The 23,567-nt window shown below is 39.9% G+C and overlaps 1 protein-coding gene across 1 annotated transcript in view; it reads right to left on the reverse strand.

Moving 5' to 3' along the window:
- Nucleotides 1–3,185: 3,185 nt before the first annotated feature.
- The window catches only part of Btc (betacellulin), a 43,791-nt gene continuing 23,409 nt past the window's right edge, over nt 3,186–23,567 (reverse strand). The window contains exons 2-6 of the mRNA XM_059275227.1: nt 22,711–22,809; nt 12,576–12,693; nt 8,615–8,761; nt 6,516–6,623; nt 3,186–5,154 (exon numbers count right to left, since the gene is read on the reverse strand). Coding sequence (XP_059131210.1) covers nt 6,518–6,623; nt 8,615–8,761; nt 12,576–12,693; nt 22,711–22,809 — 470 coding nt within the window. The 3' untranslated portion in view covers nt 3,186–5,154; nt 6,516–6,517. The remainder of the gene's footprint in view (nt 5,155–6,515; nt 6,624–8,614; nt 8,762–12,575; nt 12,694–22,710; nt 22,810–23,567) is intronic.

Below are 23,567 nucleotides of genomic sequence, written 5' to 3' on the forward strand. Positions count from 1 at the left end.
GTAACATAGTATTTTGGATAAGTCTCACTTAAATTCTACACTGTGAAAGACCCCAAATCACTAAAAAAAAAGCCATGGGGTCAAAGATTTTGTTGTTGTTGTTGTTGTTTTGTTTTGTTTTGTATTAATATTTTAATTGTTTTATGTAATGGGTATAAATATAGCAGTGGCAGTATTTGGCACCTACTGGATACTTAAAAAATACTTTTAGATGGATAAAGAAATGATTGGGCCACTGAAACAGTTATGTGCAAATTACTGTAAAATAAGGGTTTCTTTAAGGAAATGTCCTGGTCTCAAAACCATGGACACTAAGTATGTCCTTAATTTCCTTCATGAAATTTTGCTCAAACTGGCTCTTTTTGTCATAAGTATTTTATATGTTTTTTAAAATTCTTCCATATAATATATTTTGGTTATGTTGTTCCCCTTCCCTAACTCCTCCCGGTTCCTCCCCACCTCCTATCCAGTCAACTTCATGTTCTCTCTCGCTTTCTTTCTCTCTCTCTCCCTCCCTCTCCCTCTCAAAGTCAAACAAAAGCAAACAAACAAAACCAAAAAGATGCCAAAAAAAAGAGTTAACATAAGGCCCATAAAAACATGGGGTTTGTTTTGTGTTGGCCAACTATTCCTGGGCATGGGGCCTGGCCTGAAGTGTAGTTGATATAACCAGTGACACTCCACTGGAGAAAAATGATTTTCTCTTTGCCAGTAAGTATCAGTTGCAAATAGCTTCTTGGTAGCAGGTGGGACCCTATATCTACTTTCTCCTCTCAATGCTGAGACCTCCGTCTGGCTTAAACTTCTGAAGATCCTAAGCATGCTGCTACAGTCTCTGAGAGCTCATCAGGCCTGATGTGTCTGGGAGACACTTTCCTTGGAGTCCTCCACTACCTCTGGCTCTTACACTCTTTCTTCCTCCTCTTCTGAATAGCTCCCTGAGCCATGAGGGCTTTGATGGAAACATCCTATTTAGGACTCAGTGCTTCAAAGCCTCTCATATTGTCCAGTTGTGAGTCTTTGTGTCTTCTTATCTAAATATATCTCAGTGGCATAGCACTTGACTAGCATGTGCAAGACTCTGGGCTTAGTTTCAAGTACTGCCAATAAATGAATGAATGTATGCTACAACTACTAAAGTATACAAATAATAAATAGTATGTAAACAGTAATATTATTTCTGGGAGTGCTGGTATGGGTTTCCAATGCCAAGAACTGAGGCAGAAAGAGAGTGTTTTAGGCTTGTCTTGCCTGCATAGACAGATCCTGTAAAACCAAACAAAATAGAGAACAATTACAGGTTATGTGACTCAAAACTTCTTTGTGCATGCTAGAGAAGTGCCCTGCCATCCACCTTCTTCAGACCTTGGCCCAGAACATTTCATTGTAATTTTCATACAACTTGCTCACGCCAGGGGTAATGATATGAGTGGAAACTATAAAGGGCCCACATATTTCACTGCAGAGAGAAAATAAATTCTCTCCTCAAGCAGAGGAACATCTCACCTTCCAAAGTGTGTGCCGCATATGTGACCTGAAAATGCCCAGAGCAGTGTAGGATGAGGCATGAAACCTTTGGTTTCTTCTCTTCTCTTGTTCTCTCCTAGCAAGACCCACTGGTGCTGTAACTCACAAAGCTTTCTGGGGACATCTGTAGAACTTGAAAAGGGCTCAAGAAATAACTGAGCTTGTCCAGGATTTGAGACAGAGACTTTTATTTTCGAAAAACATATTATCAACTAGGTGTAACTTCCTCTAGAACCATTGCTGGGCTCTCTAAGCTATCAAGTCACCCCCTTTTAGAAGGCATGCCTTATGACTCTTAGAGCACCTGTCTTTAGGCACTCTAGAGCCAGAACCAATAGAATATGCCTACAGTTGTATGAGTGGGAAGATTAAGGTAACCGGTTCATGTGATTACGGTGGCTGATGAGTTACACAACAGTTTTTTTAACAATCTGGAGACCCTGAAATAGCAGCAATGTAGCTCAGTTCAAACCCAAGTCTCTTGATACAGAAAAGTCAGTGCTGCAAGTTTTGGTGGGAGGCTAAGAGTCTGAGAGCCCAGGAGGATGCTGGTCTAAGATTCAGAGTCCCATGGCTGAACAGCATTGAGTTCTAATGTCCAAGGCAGCAGAAAATTGTCCATCTCATGTCTCAAAGCAGAGCTCAGCTCCACATTTGTTCTCTCCGGGCACCTGACTGAGTGGGTATATCCACCTATACTGAGGATGGAGCTTTCCCACCAAGTCCTTTCAGAATCACATGCTAATTTCCTCTGGGAACATGCTCAGAGCCAAGTCCAAAGTAATGCTTTACCAAGTTTTTAGGTATTCCATTATCCAGTGAAGTTGACACTTATATTAACAGCATCAAATTACACTGACATTATCAGTGCACAGCTCAATCCCCTACTCGGCGGTGTGTTTCTAATGAGACCATGCCTTGGGGTTTTCACCAGGGTTGGCACAGTACCTGCAGTTCAGTGGCGCTCGGTCAATGTTCTCTGAGTGCACTGTTCCCTCTCTGTACCGCCTTGAATAGCTGGATAGTAAAGACAGTGACTCTCCTCTTGCATATTAACACATACTATTTGGAAATGACATTTTAACGAAAGACACCTTTGGTTTTCTCATTGTGAAACTCTTGTCTGTAATCTCAGAATGCACCTGAGTCACTCAGGCCCTTAGCTCCAGGTTAAAGAGACTCCAAAAGAACTATCTTAAGCCAAATGAGGAATTTGTTATGGAGATACTAACGAATCTCATGGAACTCACAGACAGGAATGAACCTAAGTGGTGACAGTGAATGCAGCCAGGCCTACAATGGTGCTCACTGACCACTTGCTAGAAGCATCTCTCTGTCTCTCTGTCTCTCTGTCTCTCTCTCTGTGTGTGTGTGTGTGTGTGTGTGTGTGTGTGTGTGTGTGTGTGTCCGAGACCTGGACAGATGGTCCCAGAGGTGTCCCCATGCTTCCAAATGCTTCCATTTATAAAAGAAAACACATGAGTCAAGTAGAATATTTCTCATGCTTCAATGAATGGTTTCTATAAAGATAAACTTTGAAAAGCAAATGTTTGAATTTATTTCTACTAATAACTCATGGTACCAGTAGAAAGTTCTCAAGAAAAAATATGGCTGCTTTGTTTAAAAATAAATTTATTTTATTCCATTATAACCTCAACAGTCTATATAAACAAAAACATAGTATATGCAAAAACAATTACAAAATACACTCTGAAAAGACATGAAAATTCTTGAAATTCTTTCTAGATATCAGAATTTCAACAGACACCATTAAAAGTTTCAGATACAAATGAGTTTCCCAGCACTGACTTCTTTAAAGAGATTGCATTGGTCAGCCAACCAGGGACCAGGAGAGCAGAGACACTTAACAGGATTGGTGGTATTTTTAAATGTTCTAATGGCCATTTATTTCAGGCCTGTTTAGCGGCAAAGAAGACCAGAAAGAGAAGGCACACTTGAGCCCATGGAAACATTAGAAAATAAAGCACAAATCTGAGTCCAGTTGGGTAGTCTTGTTTCAAGGATGGCCATTCAGTCACAAGGAAGAAAATCCATTTTGAGACATGACAGTACTTTCGCTTAGCTATTATTGGCAGGTGAGCTATTCCTTCATGAGTGAAACCCCAGCCTACTTCCAAACACTGTGCTAAAAGAACATATGGAACCCAGGCTTTTGTTTAAATCTATGGAATCTCTTTTGTAAAGTAAAATTTACAAGGATCCTGATAGGCAGGAAGTGCCCCTGTCTGAGGACATCTTCCCATTGGCTTTTGTAAGTGATCCAGCTAGTCAATATGGAAAATTCCATGTTCTGTAGAATACTGACTAAATATAAATTTCATTTTTTATGCTTAATATATTTTCTACTAGATAGATCACATAGTCAAAGGAACATGTGGCAAAATAGTTCAAATAATAGATGCTATGGTCAGCATGCCATGGCACCAAAAGTCACCTGAAAGCAATCGTACATGCATTGGAATTGAGGCTGTGGTCACATATGGCCACATATGGTCAGCCGCACCATCACTGATACTAACAGTTTATACTTTTATTGCTGTTTATACTTTACTGAGCATAAATACCTATCAGGGGTTTAAAGAACACCAGTCACTTACTTTTTTGTTGTTTTGTTTGTTTGTTTTGAGACAGGGTTTCTCTGTGTAGTTTTGGTGCCTGTCCTAAATTTCGCTCTGTAGACCTGGCTGGCCTTGAACTCACAGAGATCCTCCTGGCTCTGCCTCCCGGGTGATGGGATTAAAGACGTGCACCACCACCACCACCGCCTGGCCAGTCATTTACTTTTTCATCTATATTTATTACTATAAGTATGGGACAAATCTGTTTGTTTTGAAAATATAAGAATTTACTCATGCCACTGAGACTTTATGGAAAAGCAAAATAATAATAATAATAATAATAATAATAATAATAATAATAATAGTCAACTTTGCAAAAATCATGATGATGACATCAGCACTGGCCATGATTCTACTTTCTGTGTTAATGTGGGAAAACTGCCCTACCGCCTTAGAATCACACAGCAAAGCACAGTCCAGAAAGAAATCGTGGGTTACATTATTACAGGAGCCCAAATTAACAATGATAAGAACGCCAGCTCTGAATCTGGGTCCATCTCAGTTCTGACTCCGTCAATTCCTCCATCTCTAAGTCTAAGTGAGATTATTTAACTTTTGCATATATGTGAATGAGAACAGAAATATGCTCTCTCACAGACTGTTGGAGGATAAAAGTAAATAATATATTCCAAGTTCAGCATACTATAAGTGTGTAAAGCTGGTGAGCCTTATTATTGACTCAGTTCTTAAAAATCTAACCTCTTTCCCCCTTCTCTTTTATTTGACTAATAATCCTGGCAACAAGGCTTATTTTGAAATGTCCCTCCTTTTTAATGCTACCTAGCCAGGTCCTCAATTATTAGACTGTAATAAAAAAATATTACTAAAAACAATAACAAACAACACAAAGTTACAAATAAAAATAAAAAGGTAAATACAATATTTAAACATTCATTTCTGCTAGCTGTTTTCCTGAGACACCTCCTGTCCATCTGCAAATGAGCAAGGTGTTTTGTAGCTCACCACCAGCTCGCGGTAACTTTGTAACCTATGAGAATGAAGAAAATAAGAGCAATGACTTTAAAATAAAGTACTATACAATAATTACAATAAAATAGCTAATCTAGACTCGGCATTTGTGCTTGGAGTCATTAGTGTTATCTTTGTAATAAATGAGAAGAACACTGTAATTCCTCATCGAGTGTTACTGTTCGCCATTGGCGACTATGACATTTGTGGAAAGGAGTATCACTGTCACAGAGTGTTATGGAAGGTGACTGCTTTCCTATGCTGAGAGTGAACAAGGGAACACCAGGCCTGTTTGCTCCCAACCCCTCCTCTAACCTAGAGGAACTGGCCAGGAATTTAGCCAGCCCTGTGAACAGTTTAGCAGAAAGGGAGAAATTGTATTTCCTAGAGGTGCCACCAACTATGGAGCTACCATTCATGTGGGTCAACACACTACTTTCGTTTTAAAATAGTCTTGGTTGGATTTCCTGCCATCATAACCCAAATCACCCTCACTTGCTTCTGCTGGCTGTGCTCTCTGAGCCCCTACAGGGCTAGGGCTCCACCTCACTGTCGATTTGTTTTGGGTGCCAGGCTTGGGCTGAAGATTTGAAGCAGGGACACTTTGGGGTATTTGTTTATTTTTTCCCATTGTTTAGGTTTCAGCAGTGGCTCTTTCTGCCACAGCAACTGCTCCCACCTTGAGGGATGCCAGCTAATTCTCGCCATGGCTCCACCACGTATAGGGCATTCATGTGACTTCTTGCTGCAACCAGAGTCGAGTGTCATGGTGGTCTTCCTAGACTCTTAGGAGAGTGACCTGGTAGTACTCTTATTAGAGTATCTGCTTGAATAAGCCGAGAGGACCTGTGACTACGGTTGGGATCCTGACTCACAAACACTTCAAGAGTTGAGAACTATGCTTCATGTATACTAAATTCTCCATCACCATCATCATCTTCTTCACATTGCTGTTGTTGTTGTTGTATTTCCTCTCTTGATAATGATATGTCTAAATTAAAATACTTGTTCTTTTACTCAAAAGTGTGGAAGAAAAAAATATACAAAAGAAGCATGGCAACTGTGTAGCACTGGAATGCCTATTTCTGTGGTAACACACTCAAGAGAAGGGAAAGAATGGGATTGTCCTTTGAGAATAAAACTGGAATTAATTATTTTAGTCTGATTTAACAAAGCCTAGCTATTTGCTTCTATTTTCCTGTGTTATTATGTCATGATACAGTTATGACAAAACCTTTAGGTTTCATAAAGAAAATGAATTTATCTTTAGATGTTTGTATACATAATCCAATTCCAACCAATGATTATTAGACATAAATAAACCTCAATGTACCATTTACAGTCACCGGGCTTCCCATCTACTATGCTCAGCATACTTACCATTAAGCAATATTGGTCTCTTGAATATCTTCACTTATGGGAGTTTTATCTTTACCCAGAGTTTCCATGTTCTCTTCCTTCCTTTTTTTACGGTGTTTCCGAAGGGGACTTCAAAAATAATATGTTAGAAATTAGTCCAAATATGTGAGTCCATGTCAATATATAAATATTCAGTAAGAGAGCCTGTGACCTTCTTTCTATACTATTCAGGATGTGTAAGTTCCTTTTTATCTTACATCCACTGGCTTCTCTTTTGTTATATATCTTTTTGTAAGTTCAAGTGCTAGCTACCACAGACCATATACATATTGATGTTAAGTAGGAAGAATCTCCTACCTGATTATTGAGAGAGCTTAGTAGGCAAAAGAAAATTTTCCATGCCAAGTTATTTCACAGGGTACAACAATTAGCTCTACTCAATGTAAAGAAGCAATGGGGGCTGGAACAGGCATAAGAAACTGGGGGAGTGATAGTAGCCCCCAGAAACATTACTAAAGTTCTAGGCACAATAATGAAGAAATTGATTTAATATTCTAGGCTGTACTCTAGTTTCCTGAACGTGTGGTTCAAAATTAATATAAAAGGATCATTTCTCAGCTGTGCTCAACTCATCCTCTGCCCTAAATGTGACATTAAAAACATTCCGGGAGGTGGTGGCACATGCCTTTAACCCCAGCACTTGGGAGGCAGAGGCAGGCAGATCTCTGTGAGTTCGAGGCCAGCCTGGACTGCAGAGGGAGTTCCAGGAAAGGTGCGAAGCTACACAGAGAACCCTGTCTTGAAAAACCAAAAAAAAAAAAAAAAAAAATTCCTTTCTACCATAAAGTACAAAAACTCAAAACAATCTCTCAATTTAATAGCTAGGATTCCTGTAAATCATCTTGTTTAATACTTGTATTTTATAGAAAATGCAATCCAGTTCAGAGACATTAAAAAATTTGTCCAAAGTCTCAAAACTACATAATGGTGGAGCTGGTTAAATTTAGTTTTTGTAATTTGTTTGGGAGTTTTGTGTTTTTGTTTGGTTGGTTTTTTTTCTTTGTTTTATCTCAAGAACAGGAATTGTGAGGCATCTCTTTTTGGCATAGTCCATAGCACAGAAGTGGATGCAATGTTTTAGGAAGGGACACTCCTCAAGATGAGAAAATATGAAACTTAATGATAGGTCTCCAAGAGAAGCTGCCCATGGTTAATAATTGTCCCAACCCATTTTCTTTCAAAGAAAAAGAACGGTATCTCTGATTCCAAATGCATAATGAAAACTCATGATAATGAAAACAGAGAAATTGCCCATGCACGTAAAAGTCGATATTTTAACATGGTCACACATAAATGTTTTAGTTTGTTTCTTTTCTTAAATGTCACTAAGTAATTAGGCAGTTTTGGAAAATGAAAATTTTATTTAACTTCCTAACAAGCACAAAATACATCTGCCCTCAGGGCTAAATGACTGGAACTTTTAGCCCAAAGATATCTGTAGCCAGAAGGTTTCTCCAGTCTTAACCAGCCCCAAGGTCCCACAGCCACTCATAAAATAATCATTCACAGGCTTAATATAAATTACCAATTTTCTGGCCTATGGCAGGCTTCTCACTAGCTAGCTCTTACAAGTTAACCCATTTCTATTTATCTATAAGTTGCCACGTGGCTTCGTGGCTGACTGGTACTTTTACATCTTGCTTCTCCTGCGACTGGTGTTTCTCTCCCCTCTGCCTTTCTTCTTCCTGTCTCTCTCTTGGATTTCCTGCCTGGCTATAATCTGACTCACCATAGGCCAGAGCAGCTTCTTTATTAAACAATCATTGCAACACATATTCAAAGGATACAGAAAGACATCCCATAGCAGATATCTACAAATTTTGTTTCAACTTATAATAATTATTCCCAGTAAACTGATAAAAATTATCTACAATGTGTTTCACTACTAATATAAACTTTATATCAAAAAGCATGTGCCTCAAAAAGTTTACTTCTTTAAAACAAAGCAAAGGGGAAGATATGGTGGGAAAAAAGAAGAGAAAGAAGAAAGGGGAAGAGAAGAAAAGCAAAATGTAATTTCTCGGGTTTACTTAAAGTTGAGTGCAAACAAATACACTTACTGACAGCAGGTGCAGACACAGATGACCAGAATGATGAATACCACCATGACCACAATCAAGCAGATCACCAGGATCTGCCCTCGGTCTTGCTGGAGGTAAAACAAATCCACTCTCTCACACCGTGCCCCGAAGTAGCCTTTCTCACAGCTGTACAAGAAAAACACTTTTATGAGTCTCTGCTTCTTTTCGGAAGAAATTAGCACTGTTTTCATTGCTTAATGAAGAACATGGTTCCTTAAGAAGGAGAAAATAAAAGAAGGCAAGGTCTCCTCCACCGTGTTCACAAGCAACAGCACCTTGCTCCGCTGAAACCTACCACCGGCAGAACGTTACTAACTTGTCTCATAGGAGCAGACCATGTGGCAACCTATTGAGATGCTTTGCAATTTTAATCTTTCAGTTTGTGCATAAGGGGATGCTAAAATTCCCTCCACAACATTCCCAGATCATTAAAACTTCAGGACCAGGATGACAAAGCTGTACAAAGTCTTATTTCATCGTAGGGTAAGATATACATTTCACTGCATCAAAGCACCACCTTAAAATAACATGATTTCATATTGTCAAACCGAGTGGTGATGGCACATGCCTTTAATACCCAGCAAAGGCAGGCAGATCTCTGTGAGTTCAAAGCCAGCCTGGTCTACAGAGCAAGTTCCAGTCAAGGCTACACAGAGAAACCCTGTCTCAATAAAACAAACAAACAAAAAGTTACATAATTTCATATAGTTAAACATGGTATTGTGTATGAAATACCATGACTCCATGTCCAAAATCAGAAAGTTCTATAAAGATTATTTCCACAGATTCTCCCAACACACACACACACACACACACACACACACACACACACACACACACACACACTGGGTTCTAATTCTATCACTAGGGAGACCACAGGTCAGGAAACAGTCTTTTATTGCTCTTGCATCCACATCTCACAGCTGTATAATAAGTCCTGTCCCAGGCTGCTCTGTTAGATGAGTAAGGGTACATTTACAGGTGTGTTCATCACTGCCTCCACTTCCCTCTAGGCAGTGACCTTTGATGCCATGGCCCTCTTGAAGAAAATCAACCAGAATTAGTCAGGAATCTCAATGGGACTATGTCTTCCCCCAGTCTCTCACATGTCTATCAGTATAATTTCTTTTTTGTTTTTGTTTTTCAAGACAGGGTTTCTCTATATAACAGTAGTGGCTGTCCTGGAACTCACTCTGTAGACCAAGCTGGCTTCTGAGATCTGCCTGCCTCTGCTTCCCAAGCGCTGGGATTAAAGGCATGTGCCACCACGGCCCTGCTCAATATAATCTCAAGATAAACTTCAACTCAGCAGATTCCCTAAGTCTGTGATTATAGTTAGGGAAACTTTTGACCAAACTGGGAATTATTCCTGCAAGTCTCCCTGAGCTAATGGCTCCATGATATAGGGACTCTGCATAGAATTCTGAGTTGTAGAACCTTAAAGGAAACAAAAATCAAGTACATTTTAACCCAATTTATCTCTTGCAACACTAGCATCTTTGCATATTTCCCTTTATTCTTCACAGATAAACCCAAACACAAAGAAATACTGGCCACATGCACAGTTATTTAAATATTAAAATGATCAAATTCTGCACCTTGAAAAGATTTCTGTGTGACGTCATTTCTTTACAAACCTCAGGATTTATTGCCAGGCTGTTCCACAGCTGATGCTCAACAAGAACCAAGGCAGATAATTCCCACAAAGCCAGTTATTTCTCCAGTAAGGAGATCTCAGCTGCCAACATTGTAGCTGACAAAATGCTTCAAAAGCCAACAGAAACAAACTCAGAAACAGTCTCAGTGGAAAGGTGAACCGTTATATAGAGAAAGGAGAAGCACACCTAAGGGTACCACAAGAGGATGGGTCTCAGGATAAGTGAGGAAGAACTGCTTCATTCAAGAACACTGCGTATCTTCATTCTACGGTCAAAATGGGCTAAAGAGCTGGAGCCATGGCTCACTGGTTAAGAGCATTTGCTACTCTTCCACAGGACCCAGGTTCAATTCCCAGCACCCACATGGAAGCTCACAGCCATTTGTATTTTCATTTCCATGTGATTCAATGCCCTCTTCTGGCCGCTATGGGCTCCTATGTACATGTGATGCATGAATATACATTCAGGTGCGCACTCGCACACACATAAAATAAAATAAGTAAATATTTAATTTGTTAAAAACCACAGGCTGAGAACCTAGAAATGCATTAAAATATCAAAATGCTCTTAAAATTAGGATTGAAAAATATCACCTTTAATTGGACATGACAGGGAATGTTTTTAAGAGTCTGTAAAGAATGTAATTAAATCTTACAAACATGCACACTCTCTTTTAATTAGCTTAACTATTTCTTTAACAAGCCCAACACACTTTTTTTTAAACAACTGTTTTGCCTATAAATGGCCAGCCATTACATGCTGCTCTTTAGGAATTTTTTCTAACTACAAACTCTGGGTTCAGTAGCTTTAACTGAGTGTCTCAGCAAGCAGAACTTCCTGTAGGTTGTCACCCAATGAAGTCATGCTAGAAGGTCAAATTTCAACATGGCTAGAGCACCTCTCCTGTCATTTTGCCCTCAACATACCAATTACACATCAGCTGATGATTATTTTCACTAAGGGTCTCCCACATGGAAAGTAAGAGGAGTGGGGAGAGATGCTTAAGCTGCCTTACATCACCAGCAGGAGTAAGCTCTCTAGGCTAAGAGAAGGATTTGTATACCAAACCCTGAGAAGGAATGTGGGATCGCGGGATCATGCAGGACATTTGCAAACGCACTGAAAACTAAGACAAGGAAGTTAAGCCAGGATCTAAGGACTTTTGGAGGCTGAGGAAGCGAGTATTAACCTCACGGTGAATGGGATCGCCGTGACTTGATCTCAGGCAGGGAGATTCTACAATCTGGGTTTCATCTCAGAAGACAGCACAGTTAAAGAACAATAAATCTGCAGACATGGGAACCAGTTAGAAGAAAATGTACCGGGTCAAGGGGCACTCATCATTTTAAAATTTAGTATATGTCTCCAAGCCAGTAAAAAACTAAGTAAAAAATAAAAACTCAGGTCTACACACACACACACACACACACACACACATCTTGTTTTTTACACTACCAATTCTTATCCTACCTCTAAGTATTATCTATGTATATTTCTTTGTAGAATTGAACTGAGTTAAATTTTTAGGAAATCCATAACCCTTAATATTCAAGCAAAATACACTTGAGAGATACTTATGAGAAATTATATATATTAGGCAAGCTGTACAGATCGTACATATTCTGTGAACTTGAGGTCAGAATTATGCTTAAGGAATCACTTGATCCCTCTATGAAGTAAAATCCTAGAATTCTCCTTAAAGGGACATCCCTTTAGAAGAAAATTAATATTAAAAATACACACAAAAAAATGAAACTTGGACTCTTGATCTGAAGTCTGCCCCTCTCCCCACTCCCCAGTGGGCTAAGTAGGCCTTGATCATCTCTACTTACAAATACTCTGATTTCCTCACACTTTACTGACACCTGCAGAAGGACGGCATCTAGTTTGGCAGGAATTCCTTCGCATTGACATCAACTACGGAACCGCCTCACACATGCCAAAGAATCTGTTTTCATTTGAACCACCCAGGAGATGATTGGGACTGACGAGATCCTAACACAGACAGAATCAGCTTTTCTTGCACAAGGGAGCAGAGGACAGACACCAGCGGTGCAAATTGGTTCTGGGTTCTCACACTCGTATTTCAGGAGGAAAGTCTGCGTCAGTTTCTCCACAAGTAGATGCTGAGCCGGGCCCTAAAAAAAGTGGCTGAAGGCAGGACACGACGGAACTGGGTCCGGACAGATGGCAGGCTTAGCTCAGACTTTCCAAAGCTGTCAAGCCCCAGGCTGGGAGCATGCTGCACCCCTTTGCTCATGGGCATAGAGCCTTCTACTTACATGCAGGAGGGAGTTTGCTCGTCCGCCACGAAGCGGCATCTCCCATGGATGCAGTAATGCTTGTACTGCTTGGGGCACCGGGAGAAGTGGGTTTTCAGTTTCTGTCTAGGGGTTGTGCCTGGAAAAGAAGAAAACAGTATTAAAATACTAACTCCCCATTTTATTCGTTGATTCACAACTAATATATGCCAGCTACATGAGAAAAAAAAAAGCCACAAGCCAGCTCTCATCTAGAGCTAAACTTCTATGTACATGGTATAGCCAACAGTTTGCAGGATTGAGAAACAGGGAGAGGAGAGGCAAAAGAAAGACATACAGCACTCACTGCATGGACTGTTTCCCATGTGCCAATGATATTAAGTTATGACTTTGTTGTCAGCGATAACCATTAAACACCTTGATAGAAACTGAACACAGAACAACTCTGTGGGGCAGACAGAAGAATCTTGAAGACTTTTGGATAATTAATACACTGCAGATTTCTGTGATGCTAAGATGTAATGCAGATCTCTTGAGATCCATGGGAGATGGTTTCCAGGACCTTTACAGATGCCTTAACCCCAAGAAATCTGAATTTCTTATATAATATTGTATAATGTTATATGTAATGTGCATACATCCTCTATAAAGTCTAAATTACTTATGGTACCTAACAGAACATGGAAATCAAATAAGTTGTTATGCTGTACTGTTAGTAAATAATAGCTCGCCTCTCTCTACTATGGACTTGAGCCACCACTGAATGAGATGCAGATCTCATGGGCTCTGGGGGCTACTCTACAATCTCCGAGGATGCCAGATTGCTTGCTGCTCAGGAGCTGGCTGACCTGGTTTTCGTTGAATCACTGGACTCCCAGGCTGAATGCCTGTGCATGCCAGATACATTGCTCTCATGCACATCAGTTAGTGGGACTCTTCAAAGGGACTGAAATTCTCCTAAAAATAACTACACCTCCTATAAAAGCAAGAACGTGAATTTTGCCAAACCACTTGATAAGTCAGCTCCCACCAACAGTGTTTTCTAACCCTTTAAGTATAGGTACTGAAGCATCAACGAATAAAGTCCCCTTGTTGTGTTTTAACTGGCACAATAGCACAAATTAAAAATAATAACAGACAGACAGGAAAACAGCTATAGTAACCATAGAAACAATTGCAGTGTGCTGGAAGCAGTGGACGGGACATGGAATTAGGGGAAAAGAGCAGTGTGTGGTTTTGAAGTCATCACTAGATGAGTCCAGATATGCTAATTAAGCTGTCTGAGCCTCAGTTTCCACATCTATAAAGTGAATATGATAAGGTCTATCTTAACTGGCTGTTGAGAAGTATAAGAAAAGATGTGAAAGTGCCCAGCAGAGTGCCAAAAAAAAAAGTTAAATTCCCAGCTAATAAGCCAATGTTCGATCCTTGAAGACCTTAGCCATTTCAAAGGAAATCTTGTGTAAGTGTAGAAAAGGCTTCCTTAATAAGTAAGGATTTTAAAAATAAATAAATAAATAAATAAATAAATAAATAAATAAATAAATAAATAAGGATTTTTGGAGAATGTAGCTTTTAGGTGTCAGTCAGTAAACAATTTAACACTGGGGAACCCTGAGAGCAGAAGCACTCAGAGCTAACAGGAGGGGGAACATGGGAGGCAGATGTAAGGAAGTGGGAGAATCTTGTCAAGAGCAGCTAATGATGCAGGGGATAGCATTAGGGAATGTGAGCCTATGGTGGTATTTTATTTGTACTGAAATGTGATTTTAATTGTATGTTAATAAATAAAGTTGCCCGGGGGTCAGAGCTATTAGAGCCATAGCAAGAGCGTGGCGGTGGTGGCACACACCTTTAATCCCAGCACTTGGTAGACAGAGCTAGGTAGATCTCTGTGTGTTCAAGGATACAGCCAGCATTGGAGACACACGCCTTTAATCTCAATACCAACCATAGAAGACCTGGAGGTCTCTACAGACAGGCAGTGACGAGGCAGTCATGTGTTTGGGTTTACAACCAATGAGAAGGCAGAAAAGAAAGACTATATAAAGACAAAGACACAGGAAGTAGGTCTCTTTTGGAGAGGTCTCTTGGCTTAAGAGGCTAGCTGCAGGGTAAGGCTCTTAACTCTGATCTCTTGGCTTTCTTCTTTGCATTGGTTCTGTGTTTCTTATTTAATAAGACGGTTGGTTACATCTACATGAGCCTCAGCAGACTGCAGTGACATGTAGACCAAGAGAGTAAAGGGCTGTTTGTACAATGAGGTTACATGGTATCTGTAAGGAAAACACTCTGCACAGGGAAGCAGTCTTCCAACCATCAGGTAAGGTAGTGCAGACTACCTTAGCACAGGGAGATGCTAGGTGCTAGGAGAAAGCCAAGGAATACAGGGGCATGCCAACAAGTGTGATGTGGGCTTGGACTAGGGAATGAAAAGCAAAGAGATACATTCAAGAGATAGCAAGGCAGAGATTTTCTATGCTCCAGAAGAGTTTTCTTGACTTGCAAAGCATCCTAGCCTTTAAGTCTAAGCCATGGGGTTTTGTATCTGAAACTTTACTAATTCCTCTCTTTGCTGGGTTCCTTTATATGCATCCAGACTTCCAATAAACACCACGTAGAATATCATTCCAAAATACAAATTAACTAGCAGCTGCTGGATGCAGCAATTTAAGCAGCCTCTGTCCATCCAAGCAGCACAAATCCATGCCAGCCAAGCAGTTGCCAGGCCCTGTTTTGATCACTCAGCTTGGCTCACCAAAGAAGCATGCTTTTAAATATTCCCAGAGTTATTTGGATTTAAACCCCTTTTCTTGCCAGCAGGCAGAAAAACGCCTGGTGATTTCTCTATGGAACTTTCAGAGCTGAAACAGAAATAAATCACACATTTGATATTTAACACCAACCAAACAAAACCAAACAAAAACCTGTCTTGCATTGTCTTTGAAATGACAACGTTTGTCAGCATTCTCTCTGCAAATGGCAGAGTAATGTTTACTCCTCATCCAGCATCCCCCTGAGTCACATTGTCCGAAATTGAACTGGGAAGCCGTGTTCTGACTATCATGAGACCTGACAGTAGAGGTGGGTGAGTGGAGCCAGGGGGGAGCTCATTCCACTCTTCTGGTGCCCAGATGTTTATCAAGAAGGAGTTAAAGGAGTTAATCTTATGACAAAAGTATCACCAGCCCCAACTATTATGTTTCTTTCTTGAAAATTGAACAGCATCTTCCTAAAAGTGGAACAACAAGACAACCTCCATGATGTTAGAGGTAAGTGAGCTTCGTTGGTCTTCTCCCTCTCATCTGAACCTGGGTCAATGAGTGCATGCAAACAGGTATTTTTCAGTAAGATGCATTTCAGAATTTCACAGAGCAACTGCACCTGCCTGTTGGCCAGGCTGCAAGCATAACCTCAGACTTGGAGGGCTGCCACAGATACTGTCTCAATCTGTTGTGGGACACTGGCTTCTCAAGATTCTGATGGTCAACTGAGTCAGAAACCGTGAGAGCTATGGCAGATGACTGTGCGCAACAACAACAAAAAATAGTTTAAAGACTTTGCAGTAGGGCTCGGAAACAAAGACGCCTTGCTTGGCTCCTATGGACCGTTCGATGAGAAGCACTTGCTCTTATTGGTCATAAGGCTAGTTAGATTAGATGTGACAGATTCCTGTGGGCTAAGCCAATGGAGAGAAATCTGAAAAGCAACCAAATAATTTAGTTCTTATATGGAATTTTCCTGATTCTGACATATTTACAATATTAATACATAATTAATACATAACAGAGTTTTGTAATACAAAGAGTTTTTCTAACAGTTGTGACTGAAGCTCTTCAGAATGGACACTGTCTTAGTTAGGGTTTCTATTGCTGCAATGAAACACCATGACCAAAAAGCAAGTAGGGGAGGAAAGGGTTTCTTTGGCTTACACTTCTACATTGCTGTTCATCACTGAAGGAAGTCAGGACAGGAAACTCAAATAGAACAGAATCTCGGTTGCAGGAGCTGATGCAGATGCCATGGAGAGGAGTTGCTTACTGGCTTGCTCTCCATGGCTTGCTCAGCCCCTCTTCTTATAGAACCCAGGACCAACAGCCCAGGGATGGCACCACCCACAGTGGTCTGGGCCCTTCCCCATTGATCACTAAATGAGAAAATGCCTTACAGCTGGATCTCATGAAGGCATTTCCTCAACTGAGGGTTCTTCCTCTCTAATGACTCTAGCTTGTGTCAAGTTGACACACAAAACCAGCAAGTACAGATACATTAGGTCTGCTTTTCATAAAATCTCCACTGACTATTCCAATAGTGCATGTTATGAATGTATTTAGTAATTCTGTAAATGGCATGCTACCCATAACTCACCTCAGCAGGCTGCTTACTCTAAGGGTCACTTATACTATAATTATCCTGACATTTAAACATTGTGTTACGTTAATTATTTAACTAACTTGTGTGTGTACATAGGTGGGTGCATGCATGACAGTGTGGGTGACTAAATGCACAGCATGGCAGGACATGGCAGGACATGGCATGACAACATGAAGAAGTTGGTTATCTCCTTCTACCATGTGGGTTCCAGGAATCAAACCCGGGTCCTCAGGTTTGGGCAGCAAGTGTCTTTACCTACTGAGCCATCCCATTGGCCCAATAACGCTTTTTGTAATACTTACTGCAGTGATTATTAGTTCACGTTATTTCTAGCACCTTAATTACACATGTAATGGAACTAACTACAGGAGGATCCTAAGCATTGAAATAGAAACCTCTCGGGGATAAAGAAAGAGAGGGGGGGGAGGGCAAATGACTACATATTCATCCTCCCACGCATATCTGACCTCTAAAATGAAGAAGCATGCTCAGAAAAGGATACACAGGGCCCCAGAGAACTTAGGGATGGGTTTCCTTCTAGCCTGTGAAGTGTTGTCAAAGGCTTTCATAACCCACTTCTGAGCTGCTGGGGGAAGAAACCTCTTCCCAGCAGAGGTTTCCTCAGTTTAAAATCTTCTTGTGCCAAAATTTTATATTTTAAAGCTGTCTTATCTTACCTTCTTATGTTACCAGCTGTCTTCTTGAATCAAAAGCAGGGATAATTCACAATGTCCTTGAAGCAATGAAAAAGTTGGAATTTGGGGAATACCCATATGTCTTACAGCTAAACGGCATTTCCCATAGAAAAGGAGAAGGGGAAGGTGCCCCATTCTGAGCAACTGGGATCTATGGTTGAAACTGGGGAGAGGTGGGAATCATGGGATGGTGTTAAAGCTGGATTAGACTGTATTTTGACCAAGGTAGCCAGGCTGGCCATTACAGAACTGAAGTCTATGCAGAAAGCTGACCTGCTTTAGTCTACCAAAGGAAAAAAAAAATGACCAAAAGCTTATGTGTTAAAGGCTTGGTCACCTGCCCACGACCTTTGGGGACTGTGGAACCTTTAGAAAGACAGGTATAGTGGGAGTGCATGGCTCACTCAAGGTGTGCCTGAACAGGTGACTGTAGAACGTTGGTTTCTTTCTCTCCTGGCTTCCCAAGTGTCATGAAGTGATTGCCTCTGACACACATACCCACCATGAAGTGTTGCCTCACCACAGGCACCAAAGCAACAAGGTCTGGTGTCCATACAGTGGAACTATTAAAACTGAGAACAAAATTAAATATTTTTTCCATAATTACTTGATTTTCTTGTGTATTCATTGCTAAATACCAGGAATGTTGAAGTGTGCTATGTTTATATACATTCAAAGTTCTTCATGGCTGGAGCAAATGACCAATGGTCAAGAAGAAAATGTGTTTTATTTTGGTTTTAAAGCAAACATACTATAAAATTCTGAATGAAATCATAGTTTCTATGTTCAGCCTCCTGGCCTTGTATGCAGGGTCTTTCTCATCTCCCTTAGCTTCTAAAGCTTATCAACCTCTCAGAGCCCAGGATGGCCTCCTTTCTCTATACTCAGTCTAGGAGTGAGTCCACGAGGTCCTATTTTCATGGCAACAATTCCCAGGTTGATGTCCCATCTAAGATGTCTTCACATTATAGGAATTGTCCAACTAACCATGCAGTTGGATATCTAAACCGGCATTTTAACTTTTCCTTACTTCAGTAAACTGTATTCATTCTGACTGTTTATTTAGACCAAATATCTCAGCATTACTTGGACTTCTTTGACTCTTATTCTACATCTAATTGATCAGCAAATCCTATTGGCTGTCTTCAAAATACATGCAAAATCACCACATCACACCCTCCACTGGGCTTCAGTCCCACATCAGCTCTAGGCTGGAGGCTGTCTCCTTCCTCGTGACACCTCAAATTCTTCTGCTTTTCTATGTGACATCTCAGCTATCTAATTGGCAACACAGATGCCAGAGAGATGCTCACAAAAATGGACTAATTAACCTGAGTAGTTCTACAAGTCACTCCCACTACTTTCTTGACCTTATCTTTTCCCCTTTTGCTCATTGTTTATTCCTGTCATCATAGAAGGCCCATTGTATCCTAGATGCTTGTAAGGATGAGTGAATGCACTCCTTACTCATCAGAAAATGACAAACTGAAAATGAAATTCTTAGACACTGAGTTTAATAAAAGTGAAAATAAAAGAATCATTTAGACACAGAAAATCTGTCTCAATATCATCTAATCTGCTTCTTGGTGCTGCTGGCTCCAGACTCAGGTTCTGAACGCTTAAGTGACTTGCCAATGTGAGAGTCAGTCATTAAAGTTCTGCTCTTGATATCAGCTATTCTTCCAGAGCCATCTGGACCCCACCTGGTCTTTGCTTTCAGGCAATTTGCCTTGTAAGTAGTTCCCTCACATCATCCTCATTTTGACATCCTCATATGACTTTCAGGTGGTTAATAATAAGCCTCTTATAGATGGGATGGAGGAAGAGTATAAGAACCAGAGGATCAGGAAGTTTGCTGTATGATTGTGTCTGCCAGAAATGTCAGAGGCTACATCCGTGAAGTATCACCAAAATGTGAGGTCAAGTCTGACTAAACATGACCTGACCAAGGATAACATCAATAAACATGCTAACATGGAAGGGGGAAAGTTCAAGAGACTTCAACTCTAAGACAAAGACCTACAAGTAACTAGGAAATTCTGAGAGAGGGGTATAGTCTTTCCAGGGAAGAACACAATGATTAGTTATCCAGTACCAAATGGTCAGCCCTGAAATACACATACAAGTAACTTTGTACAGAGTGAGCAGGTCATACTTTAGTATTTAGTAACACACATATATAGAGAGAACACATATGTTCTCTTTATGTATGTGTTATATACATATGCATGTAACAGCAATTAAAGAAAAAAGAAGCCATGAATTTTAAAGAGATGGGGGCTGTGGATACATGGGAAGGGTCAGAGAAAGAAGAGGAAAGGGGGAAATGATGTAATTGTATTCTAATCTTAAATAACAAAATAAATAAAGTTTGAAAATGAGTATCATACAGAAAAGAATGAGATTTGATTCCTTTCTTACACTATTCACAATAGTATGTTCAAAATGGATTTGAGATTTAAATGTAAGACATGAAGCTTTAACACTTGTATGAGATATCACATGGGAAAACTTTCTGATGGATATGGCACCAAAAGTACAGGCACCAAAAACCAGAATGAAAGCACAGCACAGAAAGGAATGATCAGAGTCAAGGCACCTATAGGATAGGAGTAAACATTTTCAAATTATACGTGAAATAAGTTATTGAGATCTAAAATAAGAAACTCTTAAACTAGATAGTTAATAATCTAATCTTTGAAATGGGACTGTGGAATTAAACAGGTATTTTTCCAGAGAAGACTTACAAATGGTCAAAACACACACACACACACACACAAACACACACCTGCTTAATACCATGTGTCATTCAGAGAAATGTGAATCAAATCCAGGATAAAAGATTGCCTCATTCTCACCAGAATTAGAGGAAGAGAGAGATTTTGTGGTGAATTTGGAACCTTATAACATGTTGGTGAGCATTTAATCTTCCAGGCTGGCTGTGAAAAAGGGTGGATGTTCCTCAAATAAAATTAAAATAGAGCAACCACATGATGCAGAATACCTCACTTCTGGGTATTAATCCTAAAGAGCTGAAATTAGGAAATCAAAGAGATATTTTCATTCCATGTCCATTGTAGCATCCCTCACAAGATTCAATTGTTGATATAACCCAAGTGTCTATTGACAAATGAATGGATAAAGAAAATATAGCACATACAATGAGGCAATAGTCAGCCATGTAAAAGAAGAAAACCCTGGAATACATGGTAACTTGAATTCACCTGGAGAACATCATACTAAACTAAACAGGATAGTCACTATGGATTAATCCTGTATGACCCCACTTCTCTGAGCTATCTAAATCAGCAACATTCACAGAAGCAGACAATAGAATCATGGTTACCAGCATCTTGAGGAAGAAAGATATGGGAATTGCTATATAGTAGGCATAAAGTTATTTAAACATGAATAAATTCAAAATATCTGTTATATAACATCATACTTTTAATAACAACTATATAACACACTTCAAAATTCGCTTTAAAAGTAGAGGTGTTAAATGTACTTACTTTGACAGAAATAAAATCAGAAAAAATCTTTAGGATTATGTCAGGGAAGATTTTTGAATATTGTCAATCATAAGATTATGGAATAATTTTTCAGAGTGATTATGTTGAAAATGTCATCATTTAATGATATTTGAAACTAAACTGAAGAAAAACAATCAACCATATAAAGTTGACCTTGTTATCTTAACAAGAGTAACAAAACCAGGCCCCCATAAGCATGAACTAAGACACCAGTGGATTCCATGGCCTATGCACATCCTGCAGCCCACCCGCTGCTCTGGAGGATAAAATAGGAAGATCAGGCCAGAACTGATGACTCAGCTGAGGAAGACTTACTCAGCATGTTCCTGGCCTGTGCACTGTTCCCAGGGTACTAGTCAAAGCGTACTCACATCCAGTGACCATGATCCTAGCTCAATAAATCTCCCAGGGAATGCACCAGGCACTTCCCCAACTATACCCAAATATTTAAAGTGGCCTGTAGCTTTTAAATTTTTTTTTCTAAAATTAGAAATAATCCTTGTAGAGGACCAGACCACAAAAATCTATGTAGAACCAAAAGCAACTTGGATCAGCCAACAATAGCAAGTGGTGGGTCTAAGGACCAAATGTGTGCAGCATAAAACCTCTGAGAATATTAATTCAAGCATCTGCAAGATAAAGTGTGCAAAAGTCCTTTCCTTCTTCCCTTTTTTAGGGTATGGAATAGAGAAAGCAGAAAAGTGTGGAATACACCAAGAATTCATGAATCCAAGCCAATACATCACATAATGGAGTCTGGAGCACCATGAATTGGTGACACAGGGTGAAATGGTTAATCTTGATTGTTGACTTGACAGAACTCAGAATCACCTAGGAGACACACCTCTGGGCATGTCTAAGAGGATGCTTTCACAGAGAGTTAACTAAGGTGGGAAGACCCATCTTGAATGTTCACGGCGGCTTTGGTTGAGCTACTGTATCTGCACAAATATGAAGGAGAAACATAGAGGGCTCCAGTGTTCACCTCTCAATACTTCTTGACTGTGTATATGATGTGACCAGCTGCCTCAGGCTCCCAGGACCACAGCCATAGCCATGCTAAATTGTACCCTCAAACTGGGAGCCAAAATAAATCCTTCCTTCCTGGAGCTATTTTTAATCAAGGATTTTGTCAAAGCAATCGGAAAAAGTAACTAAGACCCTAAGTATATGGTGGCTAAGCATGGAGGCACTAAAATCAGGGAGACTGGAGTTCAAACCACAGAATTGCAATTTACGGGCTTGTGACCTTCAGTGGGGTAACCTTAAGGGAGCTTTTTAAACTGAAAATTTCCCATCTTTTCTCTTTAAAACTATATCAAATCATTCTTACAGTATTATTTAAATGCATAAAATACAGTGTATTGTTTTTAAAATTTTATCTCACTTAGAAAACTCTTCAAGTAATGAATAAATTACTGCATACAAACTACTTAATATAGTACCTAGTATACTACTATATGCCCAAAGAATCACCTAGTATAATGAATATTTTTTTTAAATTAAGTCTAGGGGTGTAGCTTTCCAGGATTAATTCTGAAGCATAAGCATTACCTGTGCAGTTTTCTCCAGGAGCTCCACAGAGAGAGCCATTGGTTTCAGGTGTTCTGGTTGTGTTCCCATCTGCCACCACACAGTGGAGAATTGCAAGACCTTCAAATTAAAAGACAGAATCAGAAAATAAATTTGAAACTTTACTCAATGTAAAATATCCTTTAAATGTCATGACCCGCTATGGAAAACAGCAACCCTGTGGCTTCTGTTGCATGCTACCCTCTCCCAATCCAGGAGACCAGGGATCAGCATGCCTTAACGTGTTCAGCTCAGTGTAAAGACAGAATTTTCAAGCCAGTACCACTTCCTGTAACTACACATCTTTAGGGAGGAGACTTGGCTATAACCTACAGTAGAAGCTCATCACAAAAACAAAAGTAATGGGATGGGGTCCCAGTAACCAGATAAATATATGAATGAAGATGCAGAGAGAGTAAGTGATGAGCCCCATGGCAAAGGAACTATTTCATCCACAGCCACAAGCTCTGCTGTTTCTCAGAGGTTAACTTCCAAGTGTACTTACATTGGTGAAGCAGTCAAATAGATACTCAGTCCATGGGGAATTTTTTTTATTGTTGGTATTAAACCCAGGCTTCATGTATATACTAAGCAAGCCCTCTGCCATCAACCCACACCTCCCATGATGATTCTTTCAGAATTTTACATTCTTCAACTTAATAAGCTCTAAGAGGGACCTTATATTTTTCCCAGGAAAAAGAAATGTGTTGTTGTTGGAATAGCTGAGAAAACGATAAGTGGTACTTGTATTAATCCTGATTCAAGTATGAGAAGTCATATATTAGACCACCAAGGAAATTAGTACTGACTGGATATTAGATCCCACTAGAGAATTGCTG

Source organism: Peromyscus eremicus, chromosome 10 (assembly GCF_949786415.1).
Source record: "Peromyscus eremicus chromosome 10, PerEre_H2_v1, whole genome shotgun sequence".
Lineage (NCBI taxonomy): Eukaryota > Metazoa > Chordata > Mammalia > Rodentia > Cricetidae > Peromyscus > Peromyscus eremicus.